Below are 25588 nucleotides of genomic sequence, written 5' to 3' on the forward strand. Positions count from 1 at the left end.
TACTATACAAGACAAAAACTTTGTATTAAATTTACGCTGTTTTATTTTCCGCGATTCAGAACTCGTCACGAACAAAGCGGAAATTGGATACACGCGGAAAAATCCTGATATACGGTACTTCATCATGAAGAGTTTTAAAAAGCATTTCTTTTTCCTTGATATATCAACTACTGGTAAAATGTAACCCCATAAATTGCTCAGTTTTTATACATATCAGTAGTAAACACAGTTAACCAAGAACACTTATTCCATCCTTCATCTAAGATAACCAATTGCAGTACCCTTTTGAATACAAAATTGCCTTTACAATGGGAATGAATAAAGTGATAACAATTTAGAAATTGGTAAATCGTGACAAAATTTCTGAATATAAAAAGCTTCTCTTTGCATTTTTGATGACAAAGTGACACTAACAATAAAGATAAGACTTCGAAAAGGGATCAAAAATCAATTTACCAGGGCCATTATCTATACAGTTGAATCTAGTTTTCATGTCGATTTGCAGAAATTCAAGCTTAAGTGTTGGGATATGAAACCATGAAATATTTAGGAATCTTAAAAGTCCAAAAAAGGTTTTACAGTGGCAAAACATTCATGATCTGTAAAGACATACACATAACTAGGGCAAAACCTTTATGTCTATATAGAAATTGCAAAACTATAGATTTCTTTCAGTTGATATTAAAACACTGACCCATAGTTTCTAAGTGATTCTTGTCTCAATTGCATACAGGGGATGGTTTTGCAAAATACTAACAATTTATAAGTTCTTAGGCAGTTTTACTGGAAAAAAATATGGTTTGATGGGAATGGAACCTGTGATCCCTCTCATACAAAATTTCTATATATCTGGGCAGGTGCAATCCAGGCAGATATCCATAGAGCCAAACCCACTATATTCCTCTCTCCTTAAATTGTGTTCATCCAGAAAGGAAAAAAAATTAAGGAGGCTGGGGGGTCAACAAATTAACCACAAATTAACCACCAGATTTAACTTATTTTTTTCGATACGGTATCTTCAGCTGTCAACTATTATTTGGCAAAGAAAAAATTCATACATTTTAGTTTTAAAATTTGATCATTTTTGTATATCTTTATATGGAGCTCTTCTTTTAAAGGAGATCGAAAAAGTCTGAAATAGGCTGCAACCCCCCAGCCTCTTTAAGGCTTGACCAGGAATAAATCCCATGATCCATGCCATTTAATCAGGTGCTCTAATGACTGAAGCCTAGCCATCAGTGATCAAACATTACTCCTGCCTTAATTAAGTGCTTTCTTCCCTAAAAACATTAAAAACAAGGTCTTTTACCGAGAAGGAGAAAATGACAGTAACCAGACCAGGATTTGAACTCATCCCCTCCTGAACTGTAGAGAGATGCCTTTCCATAAATCTAAGCTTCTAACTTCTAAACTTAAGTGTATTTGTCTCCAATGCCACCAACCCAGACTCTTTTGACCACCATCATCATGGAGTAACCAGCATTATGAAAGTCAAAGAATGCAGTGTCAAAGAATATTCAAAGTCCCAAATGGTACGCTGGATTTTTTGTCTGGAAGTACCTTTGCTTTGCCACTGAACCATAAAGCTAAATGTGGTGATAATTTTTCAGTTACTCAAGACATTGCATGAGCAGATTTACAATGTTTTTTCTTCAAAATACACATATAGATAGAAAACGTGCAATTCCTCCCCAGTAAATTATTATGTAAATTAATTAAGGTCCCTTGGTGTTTAAGCTGACATTTTGCAGTGGACCAAATCTTTTTAATCTATGTTTAGGCTTGATTTCTATATACTGAAAAAAAATTTACAGACCTGAAATTAAGATTAGAAAGCTAGCTCAATGTAAGATTTTAAAAGAAATTATACTAATCTGCTGTAGAACCCTCATTATCATTTTGCTAAAGAAAACCATTCAGTTCCTTTTTGGAAGTTAAGAAAAATTATGATAACCAATCTAAGAAGAGTAGTGACAAAAATTTAAGATAAAAGAAAGAACACCACAGATTCCAAGGCTTTCATCCAAACACTTACGAGCAAGATCAGGTGTTAGATTCAAATCTTAGAGTTGACATGCCTATATGAATAGTATTCTTTGTATGTTGCATTACCTTACTTGAAACTTCAAAAAAGTTTGATCACTTAATTTACACCTCTTTCATAGCTGTAATCTCTCATAAACAGAAAAGTCACATTAGACTTAATCCACAGTCTTATCTATGGAAAAAAGGGTCTATTCATAGGATTAAGTAAAATATTGACAATACTAACACCTAACAAGTTAATATTGGGAAATTTTAAGGGAGTATTGTTAGAAAATCCATATCTGATTTTTTCCATTAATCATCAGTATAAAAGCAAATTCAAATTCAGAAAGGAAACTGAGTTGATGCAAAGCATAATATTAAAAACATCCATTAGGTATATTTTTTTTAATCATATATAATCAAATAAATTTTTTTTAAAGTTTACTTTTAATTTTAGAAAGAACTTTTAATTTTACTATTATCCTTTCATAGCATATAAACCTAAGGATAAAGTGATTTATGAATTTTTTTATGCTGCTCAGAATCTTACAGCTATGTAAACCTCTTTAGGATGAAGAGTTTATTTTTTTGCCCATGAACTGGAAAAAACATATTTAAAGTATTTCAAAGAAGCTAGTAAAATCATTACAGGAAAATGAGTAAACTTTAATATGGGAAAATTTTGCAAACCTTGGGATTGTTTTTCAAAACAGAGTGCACATCATGATACGTGTCCTATATGACCTTGATTCAGCAAGACACTTTGACATTGACCTTTGATCAAATTGTCAAAATGTGAAGTTTTAGTTATCTTGCATAGTTCAGAAGGTGTAACTTGGGTTATAAAGTGAAGAACATAGAGTCAGGGAGACAAACCCCCACACCCAAATAGTGTGCCCTCTCTATGCTCACTATCTTACATCTAGGGGGCAATCAAGTTTTTAAACTGTGCATGTCAATGTGCATCTGTACATCAAAACAAAGCAAATTAATACCAAACTGCGTCAAAACAATTCACAGGTTAAACAGTCCAACTTTTACAATAACTAATATTTTCAAGGCCAATGGTTTTGTCTTGATCAGATCATAGACAACTGATAATTAACGAGATAAACATCTCTATTTATTGATAACAATCAACTTGTAATGCAAACTTATGAATGTATTTGAAAAATATTAAATGATTTAAATGTCAGCTCTGAGGCTGTGGGAACGAAATGAACATATTCAAGGTTATTGTTATAAAGATAAGTCAGTTATTATGACGATATACTGGTATGTTTTTTTAAAAATTGTAATATTTAATTGTGTTGTTGTCGTAAACACTGATATAAAGATCACAAATATGGCAAGGGTGCGGGCATCTCAATATTTCTTGCATCCATTTTTTTTCTAAATGAGTATTTTGAACCTGGAATGTTTCACAACTTATAATTGATTAATTAATTACAACTTGTAATTAATATGTTTTAATTAAGTATCCCTCAACTCTGTGTAAATAAACAGTATCAAAACTCATTCCGGAATTTAAGGGGAAAAAATTGCAATAAATAATCAAGCAGTTTTGCACCTTTACAGTCACTTGAGGGGCATTTTAACACCCTCTTTACATATTCTCATATGTCATTTTTTACATCACATGCAAACTACAATTTCAGAATAAAAACATTGTTACAATCAATTATCAGGAATGTATTCTTTAACTATTTTATCAGCTAGATCTTTCCAGGTGCAAGTCTTATAAATTTTCCCCCCCAAAAAAACTTGTTTAAACATGTCTCCATACAGGGTACATTGAAGAAAGATCACTGCTCAAATTAATTGCAATTGTTTGCCGAAGCCGTTTATGCATAAAATTATCACACAAGCTAATTGATTGAACATTGTCATGAAATTGAAAAATAAGTTATTCCTTATATTTAGATGGTATTGAGTCCGCCAATCCATGTGCTAGAAGCCCTGCTTCTGTCTCTATTTGTCCCACCCTGCACGTGTTTTTTTTAACCGCGCCTATCCATGAACCAGTACTTTGATAGAGAAATGAAGTACATTGACTAACTGTAATTTTATCTCGAACAAAGACATTGGAAATCTAAATATTTGATTGTACTCACCTCAACAGCATCCTGCATGTCAAACTGTGGCATGGAGGCAGGGGTAGCATGCCCCTCAGGTACCTCTCGGATTTTGTTGGTTTCTATGGCTCTGATCATATTGTCTTCAAAGTATTCCTGTGAAATTTCAAAAATACATTAGCTTTTAATATGAACAATGCATTATCTCACATGTATGACTTTGTGTCCGAACTGCACTTATTATTTCCTTAGGGTATCTATGTTTTATTAATTTTTTCAATATTTTATCAAGCAATTGACAGATTCAATTACCAAGTAGTGTGAACGTACAAAGGAAAAGAAAATGAGTAACTCATTACAAATTTTGTATTAAATAGCCAATACCGTATAAGTGGAAATTTTAGTGAGACGCAAATTTAGCGATTTGTCCTTAAAAAGTGGTATTGTATTTTTTGCGAGATGTAACATTATGTAGCATAAGATATTATCGATTTTTAAATGCTCACGAAAGTAGCTATTACATATAAAATGCAATTAATTTTTAGCGATATTCAATTTTAGCCATCTCAGCACCCTCGCTAATAATGCCAAAATTGAATTCTCGCTAAAAATTCTGCTTATACGGTATATTGACTGATTAGTAGCTGCCATCTGTCATGTGTGGTACTTATTTTTGTATTTCTTTTGAAATCACATTCAACTAAACATCCTAAAACTCCCAGTAATCTGAGTAGATAGACACAAACCTGTTGTTTCTTCATGGCGTAATGAACAGCACTCTTCACTAGTAAGTCTGTCAGGACTTCTTCCTGGGCCTTTTTGTCCAGACTGCCATAGGTTACCTCCCTTTGAACTCCATCTTTGGTACTGATGACTTTAATGGAGGCCCCTTGACTTGGTGGCAATCCATGATAAATATCAACATCCTGGGTCACTGTTACGGAAAGAATTGAAAATAATGATCAATGAAGATTTTGTTTGTTCAGGTAGTAATAAAGAAGGTAAATAATCTCAAATGAGGAAGGACACTTTAAAAATTTCTCTTTACACGATAAGTTTCTTTTCTATATATATTGACTATATATTTATAAAGTTAAACACTGTTATAATGAACCCCCTTATAATTAATTAACATTTAAGCAAAGTGATTTTGCTTTACACTAAATTGTGAATTTAACATGTATTATGAGTTATGTTTATAACAAAGCTAATTGTCTGTCCCTGGCAATTTAATAGTAGCATGTTGTACTTTAAAGAGCTAACAGCAATTTTTTTTTTCAAATCCTTAGAAAAATAAATTACAAGTCCATGTAATATTTAAGGCTTGAACCATTATGAGAATTCTAATACTCACCACACGTTTCTGCTGATTCCGGTCGGATCCTGTAGAACGTGTATCCAGACAGGCTTCCAGGAGACATGAGCATACTCCTCATCAGTTTATAAGGGGTAGGGTAATGTGACATGTCGTCATTCAGTCGACGCTGGAGGTGGGGCATCAGTGGGTTGTAGTAAAATAGAGACTTCTCCGTCAAATATCCTACAATAGATAAATGAATAGAAAGAGCCATGGAATAAATGCCCTTTATGAATTCAAAAGTCTCTTGACACATTTTGAAATGCCTTCAAATAATTAAAGATAACATTTTCCCTTCTAGACTTTCAAGATCTTTGTGGTACACATGATAATGCTTACCTTTGCTGATAACCTTTTCTAAGACGGTGTCATCCCAGCATTTGGTCCAGGAGGACAAATAACGTTTTGCTGAAAATCCTGGACGGATTTGTCTATCAAAATAGTCCCTCTTTCTTCTGCCATGAACAAACTTGAGGTACATGCCATCATCTCTGTCTGAATCCTGTATAAAGCAACAACATTACTTTTAACTTATACATGTATTAGTAAAGAAAAACATGGCCCAATGACAATAATAAAGTATCCGTGCAAAACTAGTTAAGCTTCAAAGTTAATATTAAGATCTTTGCTTTCAGTATATGTTATTCAATTCACATAAAATATCCTAAATTTTATTCATCAATGTGCAAAATTTGCTACTTTAATTAAATTTTTATTTATAAGATTACCTGAGCACCAAAGGAAAGAATAGATTTAGCCAAATCATCAACAGTTCTCAAATCAATTTCATCAGCACTCTTTGACAGATGGGATTCTCTGTCATCCATGCTCATGTGACTTTTGCGGACATGGTGGTGTGTTTGTCTAGTTCTGTGTGCCATGTCCTCAGAAAACAGTAGCAGAGCCCCTTTTCTGGTGGTGAATGTCTTTGGCATGCTAATCTCTTGGACAGACTTTTTAGATGCCCGTGAAAATGAATATGTTGGTTCGTCATAATGGTAAGATGTCTGTATGGGTGGAAGGTAGACCCTGCTGGAGTCATTCACAAAATTGTAGTAGTCCTACAAGTTAATAAAAATAAAAGCATTAATACTGTTAATTGATATTAAATTACATGTATTTACCCATTCTTATTTGATACGAATGCAGAAATATAGAACTTCACAAGCTAGTGATTCTATAAAATATAATGTTGTATTTAGTATAAAGTTAGTAAATATTTTGATTATATATGTATTGTAGGACTCCAAAGTGCGATGGGACTCCAAAGTCCGATGGTCACGCCAAAGTCCAATGGTCTGCGCCAAATCCCGATGGTTTGACATGCCAAAGTCCGACGGTGATGAAAACAATTAAGGTTTATAACGTCATAGTACTACTGCGCAAAAATGCGATGCCGCACCATGCCAAGGCCCGATTGTTTAAAATAAATACAAACAAATATTAAATGCAAAGACTAACCCTAATCTTTTGGATATAGGTGCGAGACTTACACTTATCAGTCGAAAAATGTGTAACGACTATAATCTAGATATCTTGGATGGGTGCAAGACTAACCCAAATCAGTCCAAAAGTGTGCGAGGACTAACCATAAAATCTTTCGGGTGAGTTCAAAGAAACACATTGGTGTTCAAGAACTAAGCCTTATCAGTCGAATGGTGTACAAGGACAACCCTAATAGCTCTGGTGGGCGAATACAATAAGTAAAATCAGTAAAATTTTATGCAAGACAAAAACTAAATCGATGGATCTTGAATGCAGGACAACGTCATGACGTCGGAATATTGTTACGTCACAAATGTCGATTGTTCCTTCGCACCATCAGACTTTGGCGTATCAGACCATCGCACTTTAGCGCAATGTGTCTCATAGGAAACGAGCCATCGGACATTGGCGTGACCATCGGACTTTGGCGTCCGTAATACTTTGGAGTCTTACATATACAATGTACATATTTAGACTAGTGACATGTAAAATACAAAAATACAATGTAAAAACGATAGAATCTGATTTACATACATATTGCACAGCAGACCTTAAGATGCCACTTTAGCATACTGTATATGACATAATAATTTTCTTAATATGGAAATTTTTTTCTAGGATAAAAAAATTATTCTAAGGCCATAATAAAAATATTCCTAGATTCTCATCCCCGCCCGCCCCGATTTTATACCCCCGCCTCGATTTTTTTATTTTTGTTTTTCTACGGTTTAATTCTGATCGGGATCGGTATTCATCTACCATTCTACTTTCGTTTTAAAACCCCGCGAAAGTCGTCATGATTTTTGACAGCTGAAAAGGTGGTGATTGCTGTTATACATGCGTATATATTGTAAACAAGGGTCATTGGTTGAAAAAGATTGGTGATAATGTGAAGTAAGCGATAACTGAACCTTTAATATGACTTTTATTCAGGTATTGTAGAAAAAATTACACCGGTTGACAAGGTCAATAAAAAATCTGCAAAATTGAAAAAATAAAAAATATAAAATAAAAGCCGCCCGCCCGCCTCGATTTTTAAATAAAAACGGATGAGAATCTAGCAATTTATTTATTATGGCCTAAAGAAATTCATTTGAACTGAACATGTTGAATAAGATGTGCAGACTATCAGTCATCATCAATTCATAAACTAAATTAATTTTCATACATTTTTTAAAAAAAATTGGGAGGAGTACTAATACAACAAATTTAACATGATTGTACTCAGGTAGTCTTTCTTTCTTTTGTTTTTATGAGCATAATAATTCATGTGTATATACATGAATCTCTTCCCATGCAAATCTCACACTAGTATTAGCACAACAAAACTCACATACATAGTTTATGTACATGTACTTCAAGTTTTTTTCTTCAATGTAAAATTCCAGATTCAATTAAATTTTATCAAATAATTAATATGTACCAGTCCTATCAGGAAGTTTTTAATAAAATAAATTTGATATCGACCGTCTACTTGAAGCTTTCAATTCTCTGCTATCAATCATCTTTTGTTTAAACTAGATCTGTATCACATCGATAAAAATCTTGATGCCGTGCTTAACCACCATTAATGAGCTGCATGGTATACATTTTTCATTAGTTCTTTATTGAAGCTTAGCACAACAATGCATTTAAATCGAGTTCTCTCTCTAGGGTTTAATTTCCCCATTTCTAATTCATGACCTTATGTTTCCAATCAAACCAAGTGGAACTAATCACACTAACCTATTCTTTTTAAATCATATATTCAGTCAGATTTACTTAACAGTCAATTAATTGTTACATATCTATGTAAAGATGTTTAGTTACTAAAAACTAAAAAGGAAGCATCTAGAAAAAGTGAAGATTTTTTTTACTACTGTCATATTTTAAGAGTTTTGAGTCTGACATTTGATTAAATGTTTGAAATTATATTAAGAAATGGGGGCAGGGGTCTAATTTTTCAAATCTAAATTATGAAACAGAAAGTTACATCTTTCAAACGGCAGGCACATACGAATCTACATTCATTTGGTGTAATAATGACAATTTTCAAATTTTAATATCGAATGTCAACTCGTGAACAATTAACACTATTATAAACAAATTTTCAGTAGTACAAAAGTGTAAATACCTGAGGTTCAAATACAACATCAATTTTTTCATGTCCATTTTTAGTTATTTCGCCTACTCCTCGGCTAAGCAGCGAGAGATTGAGAGCGCTGCCCCCTCCAACCATCATTGAAATCTTTTCAGCAAACAAACAGGTGCCCGTTGGTTTAAAATAACACCTAAGTCGGCTAATTAACTTAGAAAAAGTTACATTCTTATTCACACAGTGGACTCAAGTAATATTAATCCTTTTGAAATTTAGTTAATTACGCTTCTACATGTTTTTATGGTAGAAAAACGTGTTGTCTTAATGGTTTCACAGATTTTTCTGCTAATCCGACTTCCATGTTGTTTATCGTTGCTGTGCGTCTCTGACGTCACATCCTGTGAAGATAGCGCGCATTTGCGAAGCAGTTTTTTTTTTAAAAAAACCTCATGGGTAGTGAAAATGGGTCGCAATATTCTTATAAATGGTTAAGATAACTGATTATGGCGAAATAAAATAAACGAGAAGAATTCCACATCGAAATATATCCACAAATAATGCCCTATGTTTAAAATTAAGAAAATGACTATTTTTCCGCAGTTCTTGTTTTCAGCACCCTAATTGTTGTTTTTGAGCTCAACATGGTTAATACATAGGCGCCTATGGGTCAATACGGTGATATAGCCACCTGAGGAGTATAATATTCATCAACCTTGAAGGGCGAGAACATATCCGGAGCACAGGCACCTGTGATCCGGAGCATAAATAATAATGTCTTCAAAGATCTAATTTTTATAAAATGGGGTTTAAAATTTGATATTTTTTCTATAAAAGCGGGTCAAACACAAGGGTTAAGAGGTCAGTTATATAAATACCAAAAGAAAAGTCTTGTCACAAGGAATGCATAATATATGTGAAATGTAATGTAATTTAGCTAAGCGATATTAAAGTTTTAGCGGACAAACAGATCAGCAGACTGACAAATAGGGCAAAAAAACGGGGGTATTATCAACTACCCAAAATTCACTGACAAGCACAACAACAACAACATCAACAACAAAAAACTCTTGAAGACGTTTTAATCGACTTTAATCACCCCCCCCCCCCCCGGTTCCTCAAGTATGACCATGTTTGAAGTTCAGAAGTCGTGAACCACCTCTGATGCCTCCACATGTCAGCTTATGCTCAAATGCACGAGATATGTTAACCAAAGAAAGGACGTATTATCAATGAATTTACTTGTGAAATAGGTGCAGATCTGTAGCGTTATGGTTTTATATTTGTCTTTGACCATAACGCTACAGATCCTGTAATGCCAAAAAGGTGCAATTTACGGCGCAATATTTTTGCGCACTTTTGGGGAGAATTTCTCCACTTTCCAGCATCGGTCAATTAACTATTTTTCACTCCCTACTCCTAGACACATTATTTAACTTAACTGTATATTTTATCCATCTCCCAACCCTTTATAGTCGTCTCTACAAGTTATAAACTCGCTTGATTAAATTTTTTTTGTTAGATTGCTGAAAATTCACTTCAAGCAAGTTTATTGTCTGTAGAGAAAACTATAAATGGTTGGGAGGTGGATAAAATAAACTTATTGAATACATAATGTGTATAGAATTAGGGAGTGAAAGCTAGGTAGTTGATTGACCAATACTAGAAAGTGGAGATATTTTCAAAAACTATCGACATCTTTACCACTCTGGAATTTATTGATCTATTATACTATTGATCTATTATTAATTTATAGATCTATCATACTCTCACATGTGAAACCTCTCCAGTACTATATTCAATATTCAAGAGTCATTGCCAAGGATAATTTTTATTTAAGTGTGTCAAACTCAAATGTCAAGGTAAAAAATATTAATATCAAAGGAAAGGTCTGAATGCAAATGTGAAGAATGAAAATCCTAGAAAAATTGTTATCAAAGCTTCGTAGTGTAATCCTCGTGAAGAGACTTTTCTTTGATGTACATGTAATTATTCACGACCTTGATCTTATAGTTTGACCCACTTAAAAAAACTTCAGCCTTATCCAAAATGTTTGAAAGGACTAGGGCTTGTTAAAATTCTTCCACGCGTGTATTCTTAGCTAGGGACAATACCTTTCTTAGAAAATTAACGATCTTGTCCTTGACCTTAGTTTGACTTTTAGTTTACATGTACTTTTGAAAAAAAAGACTTTAAACTTTGCTATTTTTGAAAAGTTAGTGCTGTGACCTTCATCAGCTGTTCATGTTTTACATGCATGTGTATTTCTTTTGATTAAACCTGTTCTTGGGTACCACTTAATTTTGAATGATTGGTTCTAGGACTTTCATATTTCACATGTGTAATACATGTGACAGGACCTTCCTTTGGACACCATTACTTTTGACCTAGCTGCAGATCTGTAGCTCTCCGAAAAAATATATATTGATAAACCGGTTTACCAACATTTTTTCCGGAGAGCTACAGATCTGCAGCTACTTTTGACCTTGACATCTGACGTACTTTTTGGAACAAAACTTTATCCTTTGCCAATTTTCAGCTGTTGGTGTTAGGATTGACAGGAGTACTACTTCAGGCAAACCATTGGGTTTTTTTTTGTTTTTTTTACAATACAAACATTTCTTATTAAAATTCTTTTACATATTCTTTAACCTTGGAGTTTGACCTACTTTTAAAAAAACTCTGAATTTCACAAACACATCAATTTTTATCATCGAATTTTCCGTTCAAACAAATTTCTGAACTTAATATTTTTACGTTGACATTGTTCTATGGAAAAGATTTTTAATACTCAATTATATTTACATATAAAAGGAAAAATAAGGAAGAATATTTCAAGTGCGATGTTCGGGTCTTTTTCTGTTGTCCGCATTCGATTTCATGCATCGATCCGGAAGTTTACGTGTAGCAACAGCTGCGCAGAACCGGAATACGACAACTTCCAATCAAGAGTTGCCACATTTGCCGGTACGGCAAAATAACTTTAACATTGCATCAACTAAACACCTTAACTTGAACAGAAAAAACATAAGCCTATAGTAGAGGGACAATTCTCTGTCGGTAAGTGACTTAAATACACCAATGTCTGCTTCCATCCGCTTCGGTGAACAGATCTGTGGACAGTGAAATCCACGTGTTGTTTACAACCAACTAAACCAGCTGATTCGCTTGTCATTTGTATATGGATCTTTTATAAGTTGTAGTAAACTATATAGCAATTTAATTTAAAAAATGACCAATCGTCTCTTTCAAATAAAGTTAATCTGACTGATGAGGACGAAAAATATCTGACATATGTCATTGTCTTGCAGGAAAATATTACTTTTGATAATTGTACCATTGATTGCATCTTTCTGCAATTGTACATATCGTGCACGATTATCAGATTATATTGGTTATAATGAAAAAAAATCCATTAAAAAAGGATAACCTGTTATATTTGTATCAAATTATTCTGGCATAGGCTATTGAATGTTCACATTTCTAGAAACTTCTCCAACAGTCCTGGGAAAATGCAAACATGTTCTCAGTAATTTGGTGTCAAATACTGTAATACATTGAAATGGTTATAAAACTTCTTCAAATATGCTGTGATCAGTGTAAATATAATTAAATGTCTAGAAAATCAAGTCCAAAGTCACTCAATTGTCATGCACATACAGAATCTTGTTTATCAATATCATGTTACAGTTTGATTATTATCAGCAGATTATGTAATTATTGTCATCAGTTAAGCCCCAGAGGAGAATGTAGGTTTTATGATACACACTCATTAATACTTCCTGATTTTGATACTAATAACTTAAAATTATATGGTGGAAAAAGTTTTGTCTTATAAAATCTATAGGTTAATATCATGAACCCTGAATAAGTACAATAAAATTTTGTTGCTAAATAAAGTTTATTTTTATTACAGTTATGCACTGCCTTCGAGGAGGATGGCTAGCTTTGCTAGCAGTAATAAGCATAATGTTACCAACAGCATGTAAGTAATGCATTTTGAATAGTAGAAATAAGAATATCACGTTTAATATAATACCAATTTATCAACAAATACAAATAAAGTTTTAAAAATTACAAAATAACTTTTAATATTTTAATTCTTAAGTAATTCTACATACTCTTCCCAAAATATTTCTAATATTAAGAATAGTGATGTATAGATACAATGACATTGGTAGACTTTCCAATTTTTTAGATGGTGCCAGTCTTGCTGTGATGTCCATTGATCTTGGAAGTGAATACATGAAAATAGGAATTGTGAAGGTAAGGTGATGAATAAAATCTAGATTTGTTGAAAAACAAAGAAACTGATATAATAATGTAGAAGGAGTACATGTGATGTATATATAGTAAAAAAGGTTTTTAAATATTTCTTGCATATTTTTCAGCCTGGTGTTCCTATGGAAATTGTCCTGAATGAGTAAGTACTCAGTAAATTAATCTGTTGATAAAGAAAAAAATACCAAAAAAAAAAAAAGATTATGTCTGGTGTTAGATGTGATCATTCTGCATAATTTGCAGTAAATAAAGTAGAAGGTTTAGAGATGGACCTGTAAAGAATTTTGTCAAGTCTCTATGTTAGTATATTATCATAACCAGACAATGTATTTGTGATGACACACTTCAGTTATTAACAAAATTGACAAAACTACTACATGTACAAGCCAGCTTGGCATGAAAACCTTTTTTCTGTCATTTTCCACCATTAAGGAATTCATCTTGGTGAAATCATATTAATTCGTGTTACTATATTTTGCCTTTTTTAGTGAATCTGCAAGAAAGACATCAACTATTGTAGCTCTTAGAAATGGGGAAAGAATGTTTGGTTCAGCAGCAGAAAATACGGTTTGTTGATGTTTATATAATCTGTTTAGCATTTTAGCTTTTAAAATTGAATATTTCATTTGTTTTAGTTTATAGAACATTTCTCTGAGAGATTCACCTTAGATAATATACATACATTTAAATTAATATGATTATTAAAACATTTGCAGGCTGTGAAATTTCCCAAGATGGCATATTGGTATTTGACACAAATAATTGGTAAACGATTTGAAGACCCATATGTAGACATGTACAGAAAAAGATTTCCCTATTATAACATAATCAAGGATGAAGTTCGAGGGACACCACTATTTAAAGTAGATGAGTAAGTATAAAAGTAATCTGAACATTTCAATTACTTCAAAGCAATTGATGAGTTTATCCTATTTTAATTAATGTATAAAAATGTATCTATTTTTCCGCAATATTTGAGATGCACATGTATTAAATTTTATGTACATGTAGTAACTACAATAAGTGCATATTGAAAGAAAAGAAGATGCATCTTAAAGAAGTGCAGGTTTTAATTTTGTCATTGTTTCAAACATACAGTGATTCTTTACAGTGAGACCACATACAGCCCAGAAGAGTTGTTGGCTATGGTGCTGGAAAAAGCCAAGAGTTCAGCTGAGGCATTTGCAGGTAGTTCTCTTTTTAACATGTTTAAAGAGAATTAAATTTATTGATAGTACAAGTGAAAACTGATTCTTATTTATAGTGACAGATAATCTGTATAAATTCTAAATTTTAGACTTGAACCAAGCAAAGTTTATGAAGACAAAAGTGCCTGAGTGCTTGACCAATGCACAAGTGTTTATAATGAACCTATTATACCCCTGTAATTTGTTTTTGTTTTCAGATACTCCTATTTCTGATGCAGTGATCACTGTTCCCTCATACTTTACACAAGCTGAGAGACGGGCTGTTAGAGAATCTGCTGAAATGGTGGGAATAAATGTCCTACAGCTGCTCAGTGATAATGTAGCAGGTAATTTATAATACATATACATTCAAAGTAACATTCATGCCCCCGGGCAGCCCCCCCTTTCCAAAAAAAAAAATTAATGGCCTCATATCTTTTGTTCTTTTTCAACACTTTTCTAGTTATGAATGAATGGGATTTTTATAAATTGATGTGAGTTTATTGTAATAATAATAAATCTATGCACACATCTTTAAACTGCATCATTTTCAATTTTTTTTACAGTTGCTTTGAACTATGGTGTGTTTAGAAGGAAAATGTTCAATAGCACTACACAGTACTACATGTTTTATGATGCTGGAGCCACAAGTACAACTGCCACAATTATAGGTTTGTACTAAACTTCCAAGGAGTGAAAATTATATGGAGTTTGACAGATTTCAAGTATAGTCAAATCTCAATATCTTGAACTTTACAAAAAATCTCTTAGATAATGTAGACATACTTTTTTCCATGGGGTCATAATTCTGTGAAATCTCAATTTCCGTTTATTCCGCGGGTTGAAAATTACGTGGATATCTCAGACTGTCACTATATGCCTTGTGTTTATATTAAGTAGGCTTGGACAAATTTCTGCAGAAAATTTGTGACGGTGTACATATTGTAAATAATTACCATGCGGAAAAAAGTACTTCTACTGTATTCCAGAATTTAAGATATCAAGAGTAAAATACCTTAATCATGGTGGACTTTCAAATCACTTTGACATAATCATTGTATTCAAGATATCAATGTTTGAGATATCAAAGTTAAACTGATTAATAGATAAATGGTAACTGTTGGTTTTTGTACAGGATATCAGATGGTGAAAGTGAAAGAAGGAGACAGAGTGGAGACATACCCTCAGCTGTCTGTCAAGGGAGTAGGGTAAGGACTTGTCCCAGTTAGAGGGCTTCTTTGGGATAAACATAAAACATTCTATGTGTATGAGCTATAACCAGGACCCCCCCCCCCCCTTGATAAAAAAGAAATACTATATTTTGCCTGTTTAGTTTTCATCTTGCAATCTTGGAGGATGGTAAGGAAATGATATGTGTTTGACTAGAGATATATATAACTATATTTGATATTTGTTGGTTCCAATCAAATTGATTTTAACAATTCTATTCTTGTTAGGTTTGACAAGTCATTGGGAGGTCTGGAGATGACTCTACGACTGAGGGAGCACCTTGCCAAGTTATTTAATGCCCAAAAGAAAACCAAAACTGATGTCTTTACAAATGATAGAGCCATGGGCAAACTGTTTAAAGAGGCTAATAGACTAAAGAAAGTCCTCAGTGCGAACTCAGAACACATGGCACAAGTAAGGCCGATTTTTTTTTTCAAGCATATGTACACTGTTTCAAGCTTATGTGCACTGTTCATATAACATTTCAATCTACAATTCATTTGATCCCAGCTTGGAAAGTTTTTGTGCAAAAATTTAAAACATCACACATTTGGTATGGCAATATAATTTAAGGTTCTTTCACCCTCTGATAGGAGAGATAACTCTTCATTGATGAATGTCTAGTTTCCTTTATAGAATTTGCAACATATGAAACGATGATTTTTTTAAAAAAATCCTACCCCCCGCAAAGAAGTATACTGAATGCTTTTCTCATTTTTCCCTCAGGTGGAAGGCCTTTTGGAGGACATTGATTTCAAGGCCAAGGTCACTCGAGATGAGTTTGAAGAAATGAACAAGGATTTGTTTGACCGGGTCCTCCAACCTATTGAAGATGCACTTAAAACATCACACATTACACTGGTATGGCAATAGGATTTAAGGTTCTTTCACCCTCTGATAGGAGAGATAACTCTTTATTGATGAATGTCTAGTTTCCTTTATAGAATTTGCAACATAAACAATATTTTTTAACTTTCAACCCTGTGATGTATGTGGAAAATGTGCATATTTAATTATAAATTAGATTTCATTTGGAAAATCAGAAGCATGAAATCAAAATGTTTATTTGGTTAAAAGAAGGTTGATGAGCCTTAATTGCAACACATATAGTTTTGTATGATTTCTCATTGGTTTAGTATTTCTAACTTTAAGTTGTATTTATTTTCTCCCTTTCCCCCTACAGCCAGAAATTACAGACGTCATTTTGATGGGTGGTGGTACTAGAGTCCCTAAAATGCAGGACATGTTACTGAAATACATCAAAAGGTATGTAAAGACTAAATTTTCCTAGAATATATGGAATTGTCACCTGTAGTTAAACAAGACAGTCATCTGTTTTGTTCAGCTGTTTTGTGTCTAGCAATAATTTGAACCTATATAATTATTTTACAGAGATGTCCTGGGAAAAAGCATAAACACAGATGAAGCTGCAGCATTAGGGGCTGTGTATCATGCTGCAGAACTTGGGAAGGGATTCAAAGTTAAAAAGTTCTTAATCAAGGATGCCTGTCACTATCCCATTGTTGTAAGTTAGGTTAACATTTTCTTTATTTGTACATATTTTTAAGTATCGAACTTTAAGAATTCTGAAATCATTTTAAGAGAGAGAGAGAGAGAGAGAACCTTGCTTGCTATCAGATTCAAATTAAAATTTTAAAACTGGATTCCAACACTTTCACTAGTAGTTTAATATTCACTGAATCTTGCATGCACCATCATTGTTACATAGAACAGAAGAGGTTTTTTAAAACACACTTTAAAGAAATTGCTATTATTCTTTACATCTATAAACAAAGTTGTTAAAAATACATGTAAACAATATGGAAAATGATTTTTTTTTCTGAAGACAACCATCTTAGGATGAAAACTGGGTAGGAAGTTTTCACTTGAAATATTTTCCAGCTCAGATTTTCATTTCTTTACAATTACTTCAATTAAAAAAAAATTCTCAAAATTGTTTTGTTTTTCTATTGTAGGTAGAATTTGAAAAACAGACAGCTGAAAGTACAGAGGACAAACCTAAGGTTGTCAGAAGGACCTTGTTTGGAAGAATGAACCCATACCCACAGAAGAAAGTGATGACCTTCAACAAGCATGTGAAAGATTTCTCCTTCAATGTCATGTATGGAGACTTAAGTTTCCTGAGTGCTGAGGATTTAAAGTAAGTCAAGAAAAAAATCTTATAAATATATTCCTTCTTTCTTTGACTCCAACATTTGGAGACGATAGTTTTCTGCGTGCTCTGGATTTAAAGTAGATCAAGAAAAATCTTGATTATGAATATGCTCTTTTTTCTTTGACACCAAAATATGGAGTCATAAGTTTTTTTTTTAAGTGGTGAGGATTTAAAGTAAGCAAAGTAAAATCTTGAATATATACATTTTTGTAAATTCTTCTTTCTTTGCTTTGGCACTAAAATGCAGAAGTTTGTCAAATAAGCGACTAATGTTTTCATGTCATTCTTTGGTAAAACTATTATCAACTGCAGATAGATATTAGGTTTTTGATATTAAATTTTCCTCATTTTTCTGTTTAGATCCTTCCCTGATCCTCTGATCCACACCTATCACTTGAAGGGAGTGGAGGAGGCACTAAAGAAACATGCTGAAAAAGCCGAGAGTAAAGGGGTGAAGTCTCACTTCAGGATGGACGAGGATGGAATCCTGCATCTGGATAAGGTATGGCGACTGTGTAAGGCATGGGAGTTTGTACAACACTGTGTTAAAAAATGGAGTGCATATTTGATATCAAAATGTTTTCTTTTTTAATAACAGGTAGAATTTGTGTTTGAGAAAGAAGGCGAGGCAGAAGAATCCACTTGGTCAAGTGAGTAGAGAAATTTTCTTCAAGAAATATGAACTATAGTATATACACACACACAAAGTGGAATTTATTAATTTTTTATTTATTGACACATTAAAATGCCTTGAATGTTCTTTACAGAGCTTGGTGATACTATAAGTGGACTGTTTGGAGGGAAAGACAAGAAAGAGGAGGAGAAAAAACCAGCTACAGATGAAACGGCTCAAGAGGTAAGTCCCACTGATTAATATAGGTTTACTGTTTATAAACTATGTTTATACTGCTTTGTAGAGAAGTTTTGATCCAAAAATTCTATTAACACTATCCCCATTGCATACCTTGTACTAACAAATTTGGTCAGTGTTTTGATTTTTAAAGCTCATTTATTTTTATGCAAATGATATTCATAAAAAATCCTTGATCCGCCCATCCTTAAATGTTGTTGTTTTTGGTTTATTATTATTTTTTATTTTCATTTTATCTTTTATTTTGGAGTTTGGTTGTATTTTTTTGTTGAACTGCGTGCTTTATTTGCATAAAGGGAGACAAATCCAGCGATAAGTCTGGTGAGGGGAAAAAAGAGCCTGACGAGCAACAACCAAAGACAGACACGGGGGACAAAAAGGTTCCTGAAAAATATCATAGCTTCTGTCCTTGTTTTCATTTACGTTTACTAAACTTCCTGTATTTAAGTGTTTACATGTGTTTCTCAATGCTTACATCTCCTAATCATCTTCCACAAATCTTTATGTAACTCTGTCACTGCAGTACATTTTATTTTATTATACTTTCATGCATTGGTAGACGCAGTTAACAAATTACCCTGAGCCTTTGCAACACACGTGGCAACGGGTAACACAACGGTAATGCCATATGCGTGGAAATTTCTCCTAATCAATCTTCCGATAAAGCTTACTTTATGAAATGCTTGCGAGTGTAGGAAACATGCTTGCGAGCCAGAAATAATGAAGCTTTATATGATTGTGTATCAAACAAACAATAAGGAGATTAGTGAACCGGTGAGTGTATTCGTCATTAAATACGACACGGTTTTTTTTTTTTGCTGACGTCCTTAATCAATAAGACATTCAGATTATATGTATCGGTTGACAATGGTTTTCCGTCATAGTGTGTATGTATAACACTTTGTTTCAGATTGTTCAGATTATATGCTTCTCATCGTCATGTAATACTTGGTTAAAGGGCTAAAATCTGTATTTTGAATGTTTGTTAAATATGTGTTTATATTCTAAGAAACATAAACTAACTTTGTATTATGCCTTGCCTTTTTACAAAGAATAAAAATTTAACCATCTTCAGTAAAGTTCTGTAACTTGTTGATTATGAGGAGGTCATTATAATTTAAACATCAAATACATCTATAAAGGTAGATCTATATCCGAAAATTAAGTCAAGTGCCTTTTTTGTTTTAATGTACTAGTGTAATTTTCTTCCAAAAGTTAAATTACATTACTGATCAGTTTTATATCTGTTCTTAATGATATTCTAATTTTTACTAGATTCCAGCCGATGAGGACAAAAAGAAAGAAGAAACAACAGAAAAACCTGCTGAGGATAAAAAGGTCGATGATAATAAAACTGATAAAAAAGACACAGAGAAAGTTGACAATACAACAAAAACAGAAAACAAAACAGAGGAGGTCAAGGTCAGAGTTGTCATGTTTACTGTTGTAAAAAATGAAATTATAAAGTTAAAGAATTTTACATGTAAATATTGAAAGAACATACATGTATGTATAAAAATTGTAATTATTGTTGTGTATTAGATTTATTCTATATTTTCCATAAATAGCCGAAAGTGTTGGTCATTAGAGAGGACATCACTGCAGAGAATGTTTCTTTTGACATCCCTCCTATTCCCGATGAGTTATTTAAGGCCTCTAAGAAAAGGCAAGTTTATAAAAATTAATTTAATCGAATTAAAACTAGCCTGCAAGAAATTTCATATTTATTTTTCAAGTTTTCTCTGAGGAAGCAGTTAAAACTATTAATTGTAGGGATGTCAACGAATAGTCGATTATTCGACTATCAGTTGAATGGACCGACGATCGAATAATGAAACGAAATTCGAATTTGTAATAAATGCTAAAAAGGAGGTGTTAAAGAATTCTCAACTCAAAATTGTAAAGCGTCATTCCTCAAACCATTATAGTATCCGTCCTCAGACGAATAAGAGCTTAAACACAGTCACCGTATTTAAATAAGTTTCCACATTGTTTACATGGAAAGAACAGTTATTACATGCCGCGATAATTATTTCTTAATTACTGACCTTTTTCGTTATTGTAGTAAATTATGCAGCGCTTTACTGGACTTTGAAAATTATTAATTGGACTTGTACCAATTAAAAATTTATTCATTACATTTTTGAATGTTTAAATTATGCAATAGGAACACAGTATAGCCGTGAAGTTTTGAAACTTCGATAATGATTAAAACAATAATCTCCTCCCCTTTTCCAATTTATTTTAAATAAGCTTTAAAACACTGCTGACAATTCTCTAAGCGTACTAGAACGAAAGAATGTACAGACCAATTTTTGAATGTGATTTACGAAATTCATACATTTTGGAGAATCAATTGCTGGTGTGAATCTATTTCATTTCTACATCTTATCCCAACTTAAAATTCATTTGAATATCGGTGCGTAACACACAATATAGGCATTTGATGTTACTTTTTTCATAAATTTACGAAAAGGGTTTTTAATTTATAAAAACGCTATCAATTAGGTTTTTTTTCTTCAAAAAATGCTCCGAATAGTCAACTATCATTCGAATAATGCAATCGAATGTTCGACTAAGGAAAATAAATATTTTGACATCCCTAATTAATTGTAAACTTTTGTAATCTTTCAGGCTTGCAGAATTGACGGCTAAAGACAAAGAGAAGAAATTATTGGAGAAGGCTAAGAATGACTTGGAAGCTTTTGTTTATGACATGGGTGACAAGATTCATGATGATGACCATCAGAAATGTTCCACAGAGACAGAGAGAGAGGAGTTGTCCAAAATGTTGTCTGATGCAGGGGAGTGGATGTACGAACAGGAGGAAGATGCAAAGAAAGAGGTAAATAAGAACTAAGAATTTTTTGGAAGGTCAAAGTAAATGTACCTGTGTGGGCATTATTAATGTTCTGTATCAAAACTTTATGGGATTGTGTAATAAACAAACAGCAGATGTATGGGGTAGGCCATATCTTTGATACACAATAAAATGATATTATTTGAACAATAAATTATCATTTATTACTTCTTTATTGCTTCTAGTCTTTCTTTGTATGTGATTAGCATAAAAGTCTATTTTTGAAATTGTTCACAGGTGTTCCAAAATAAGCTAAAAGAGTTGAAGAAAGCAGTTAAAGACCTGAAGTACCGAGTCAAGGAGCTTTTGGAGCGTCCTAAGGCTTTAGAGGCTCTGAACTCAATGCTGAATCATTCTGAATATTTCTTGGTCAGTGTGAAGAATTTGACATTGGGAGAGGATCCTATGTTTACAGAGGTGGAGGCAAATACACTGGAGAAGCTCATCAATGAGTCATATGTAAGTCATGTTAGAAAAAGATACATGTATTTCTGATGTTAATTAATTAATAGCTTGACAAGAAACAATTATTAATGACTGTTAAGATCTGAAGCAATGCATGTCATTAAAAGTTTTAAGTGTTAATAGTATAATGTGGCAGATATACCTTGGTAACCAGACTTTCTGATAAGACCACTGAAAGTACCATAATTATAAAAAAAATTATTTGATAGTCATTGCTATTTACAAGAATTTTCATTTCTTTAAAGCAATGGTTAGACACAATGACAAAGGAACAAAATCTCACCCCCCTTACACAGAAACCCAAGATGCTGGTGGAGGATATTGCCATGAAATACCAAGCTTTAGACAGAGAAGTCAAATACCTCATCAACAAGGCCAAGATATACCGCCCAAAAGCCAAACCCAAAACCAGTAAAAACACCACTTCTACAAATGGTACCAAAACTGAGGACACAAAGAACGAATCTTCAACAGGAGATGGTGAGACATTACCTTTATAACTCTGTATCAGAATTAATCCTATATACAAGAGAATTTGCACCTCGTTTTTATTTTTGCCCTTTTGCTAATGTCATTGGTGGACAAAATCAAATAGGGCAAATGAAGCAGAGACAGAGTTGTCTCTCTTTGAACACAACTGTATGTGTAATAATGCAAAAATAACAAGGGTTGAAAGTAGTCCTATATTCGTAGTCAAATTGCCTGAAATTAAAAACATTATATCAATTTTTATTGTAAACAGATAAGACAGCGAAATCTGAGAAGGATGAGGGACCACAATTAGATGTACCAGAGACAGAAACTAAGGCCCCAAAAAGGAGACCCAAGTCTAAAAGAGGGGAAGAGAAAACAGAGGGAGAGGAAGAGATTTTACAATTAGGTAAGATATGGAGCTTTTTTTTTATTTTGCTTTTGTGTCTATAAAGATGTGAAGTTTCTAGTTGTTAACCTAATAGGTATTGTATATCAAAAAAAAAAAAGTGACATCTTATTTTTTCCAAGAAAGTTACCATACTTAGTATTGAAAAAATTCCAAATTTGGCTTGTATACACTGTAATGTATAGAATCTTTTATATTACTTCTGTTAAAATGTTTCCTATATAAAGTTCAGACGGTAAAATAACTATCTTTTATAGTTCACGCATAGCAAAGCTCTACCCCGGGGTATAGTTTTTGCTATCCACTTTCGGAAAATTTTCGTGCAATTTTTGCCGCCAATTTTGATTTCCAGCGATAAATCTATTGACTGCTGATGTCATAATGACTTCAGTAGCATTATGACGTCATCAGGATTTCAGATTATTCTTGCAGTATTATCTTACTCCAAATAAATTCAAACCTCAGAAATTAGGCCTATATTATACATCAGTATAATAAAACGCTTATCCACTGTTTGTGAATGGGATAGCTCTTTCATCAAACTCTTGACAGGAACTATTCCCCTTGGGCAAGCCCTCGGGGAATAGTTCCCTGTCGCGGGTTTGATAAAAGAGCTATCCCACTCACAAACAGTGGATAAGTGTATATTATATGTAAAGATATCTATGTAAATGTTTTGCTGTAATTGTCATATTTACTGATGTTTTCATTTCAGATGAGAGTGATAAACAAGAAAAATCAGAAGATACAACAGATAAAACAAAGGATACAGATGACACAGTGACACATGACTCTAGTGATTTATAACCCCATGGGATATTAGGAATAATATATTGAACAACTTACTCATTACATTTTGGTTGGATTTAAAGATGAAATGTTTTGCAATTGTGTGCTTGGCATGCAAAGTTTACGGAATTTAGATTTTGGGCAAAGAATTAATTTCTATATTTTGCTGTAAGAATTGTCATGAGATTTGATTTCACATGGACTGTGTGAACAGAAATAAAGTTTAAGAGGGCCTAAGAAAGATAATATATTGATTTTTTCAATTACTTTTACATAATAAATACTTTGTTTTAACAAAGTAAATGTTGTCAGATAGAATTTTTTTAGCAAATCATTCAGTATTTTCAAATGTTAATCTTTTAAGATCATGCATTGTTAGGTGTTAGGTAAATTTCTGTCTTGCTGTGCTTGATGTTTATTGACTTTTCATTTTCATAGAAATCATTTACGTAAAGAAAAGAACCACAGTTACAGGACAGTAACAGTACCTTAAGTGTTCAGTTCTGACCTCCGCATAAATTGACCTACCTTAGTTAAATCCTATTTTATTTGCATCTTGACTTTAAGTCATAATACTATTGTTGTATGAATGGAGGATGAATGGACAGGATGGTGTATTTGTTGTATAAATGATGTTAAAAATGATGAATTATTTATGAACATGTCATTAGGTTTATGAATGCTGTTGTTTTAGTAAATGTTTTCATGTGATGTCATGCTACAGGGGATGGCATGGTGTATTATAGATAGTATATGGTGAAGAAATTAAGGCATTTGGTGCTCTTGGATCATTACTACATTTTTAGCTCACCTCAACGAAGTTGGGGGGAGCTTATGTGATACCCTCGGCGTCGGCGTTGGTGTCGGCGTCGGCGTCCCAGGTTAAGGTTAAGTTTTTTGGAGCAGTTTTCTTTTTAATTACTTCTGTGTCCTATACTGATTAGACATGCATGGAAGATGGTTTTAGTGTGTTTTATTGTACCAGACAAAGTTTCAGATGCTGCAATTTCAGCAAAGGAATTACCAGGTTAATGTTTTTGGAGCAGGTTAACATTTTTGGTGCAGTTTTTGGTGTGGGTTTCATTTCCAAGTAACTATAAGCCCTATGTTGACCAAACTTGCATGGATGATACATCTAAGGATGCATACTACCGTGCTTGCTTCGGATGCTGAATCTGACCTACATTTTCCGGTTGAGTGAACAGGTTAAAGTTTTTGGTGTAGGTTTCATTTCCAAGTAACTATAAGCCCTATGTTGACCAAACTTGCATGGATGATACATCTAAGGATGCATACTACCGTGCTTGCTTCGGATGCTGAATCTGACCTACATTTTCCGGTTGAGTGAACAGGTTAAAGTTTTTGGTGTAGGTTTCATTTCCAAGTAACTATAAGCCCTATGTTGACCAAACTTGCATGGATGATACATCTAAGGATGCATACTACCGGGCTTGCTTCGGATGCTGAATCTGACCTACATTTTCCTGTTGAACAGGTTAAAGTTTTTGGTGCAGGTTTCATTTCCAAGTAACTATAAGCCTTATGTTGACCAAACTTGCATGGATGATACATCTAAGGATGCATACTACCGGGCTTGCTTCGGATGCTGAATCTGACCTACATTTTCCGGTTGAGTGAACAGGTTAAAATTTTGGTGCGGGTTTCATTTCCAAGTAACTATAAGCCCTATGTTGACCAAACTTGCATGGATGATACATCTAAGGATGCATACTACCGGGCTTGCTTTGGATGCTGAATCTGACCTACATTTTCCAGTTGAGTGAACAGGTTAAAGTTTTTGGTGCAGGTTTCATTTCAGAGTAACAATAG

The 25588-nt window shown here is 33.2% G+C and overlaps 2 protein-coding genes across 2 annotated transcripts in view; one reads left to right on the plus strand and one right to left on the minus strand.

The window, feature by feature from the left end:
- The window catches only part of LOC134229018 (titin homolog), a 43817-nt gene extending 34387 nt beyond the window's left edge, over positions 1–9430 (minus strand). The window contains exons 1-6 of the mRNA XM_062710729.1: positions 9059–9430; positions 6189–6521; positions 5800–5962; positions 5458–5643; positions 4850–5037; positions 4143–4259 (exon numbers count right to left, since the gene is read on the minus strand). Coding sequence (XP_062566713.1) covers positions 4143–4259; positions 4850–5037; positions 5458–5643; positions 5800–5962; positions 6189–6521; positions 9059–9166 — 1095 coding nt within the window. The 5' untranslated portion in view covers positions 9167–9430. The remainder of the gene's footprint in view (positions 1–4142; positions 4260–4849; positions 5038–5457; positions 5644–5799; positions 5963–6188; positions 6522–9058) is intronic.
- Positions 9431–11944: 2514 nt separating this feature from the next.
- LOC134229009 (hypoxia up-regulated protein 1-like) lies at positions 11945–23981 on the plus strand. Its single transcript, XM_062710717.1, has 26 exons — positions 11945–12079; positions 12936–13004; positions 13218–13285; positions 13411–13442; positions 13789–13867; positions 14017–14171; positions 14412–14488; positions 14706–14834; positions 15054–15158; positions 15623–15695; positions 15945–16131; positions 16444–16578; positions 16901–16983; positions 17110–17242; positions 17694–17878; positions 18254–18395; positions 18492–18543; positions 18661–18749; positions 19061–19144; positions 20040–20186; positions 20333–20430; positions 21399–21609; positions 21862–22083; positions 22335–22569; positions 22832–22969; positions 23685–23981. The coding sequence occupies exons 2-26, from the start codon at positions 12938–12940 to the stop codon at positions 23774–23776; spliced, it is 3018 nt and encodes a 1005-aa protein (XP_062566701.1). The 5' UTR covers positions 11945–12079; positions 12936–12937; the 3' UTR covers positions 23777–23981.
- Positions 23982–25588: the final 1607 nt, after the last annotated feature.

This window comes from Saccostrea cucullata, unplaced genomic scaffold, assembly GCF_032062105.1.
Source record: "Saccostrea cucullata isolate Sc308-1 unplaced genomic scaffold, CSIRO_AGI_Scuc_v1 ctg253, whole genome shotgun sequence".
In the NCBI taxonomy this organism is placed as follows: domain Eukaryota; kingdom Metazoa; phylum Mollusca; class Bivalvia; order Ostreida; family Ostreidae; genus Saccostrea; species Saccostrea cuccullata.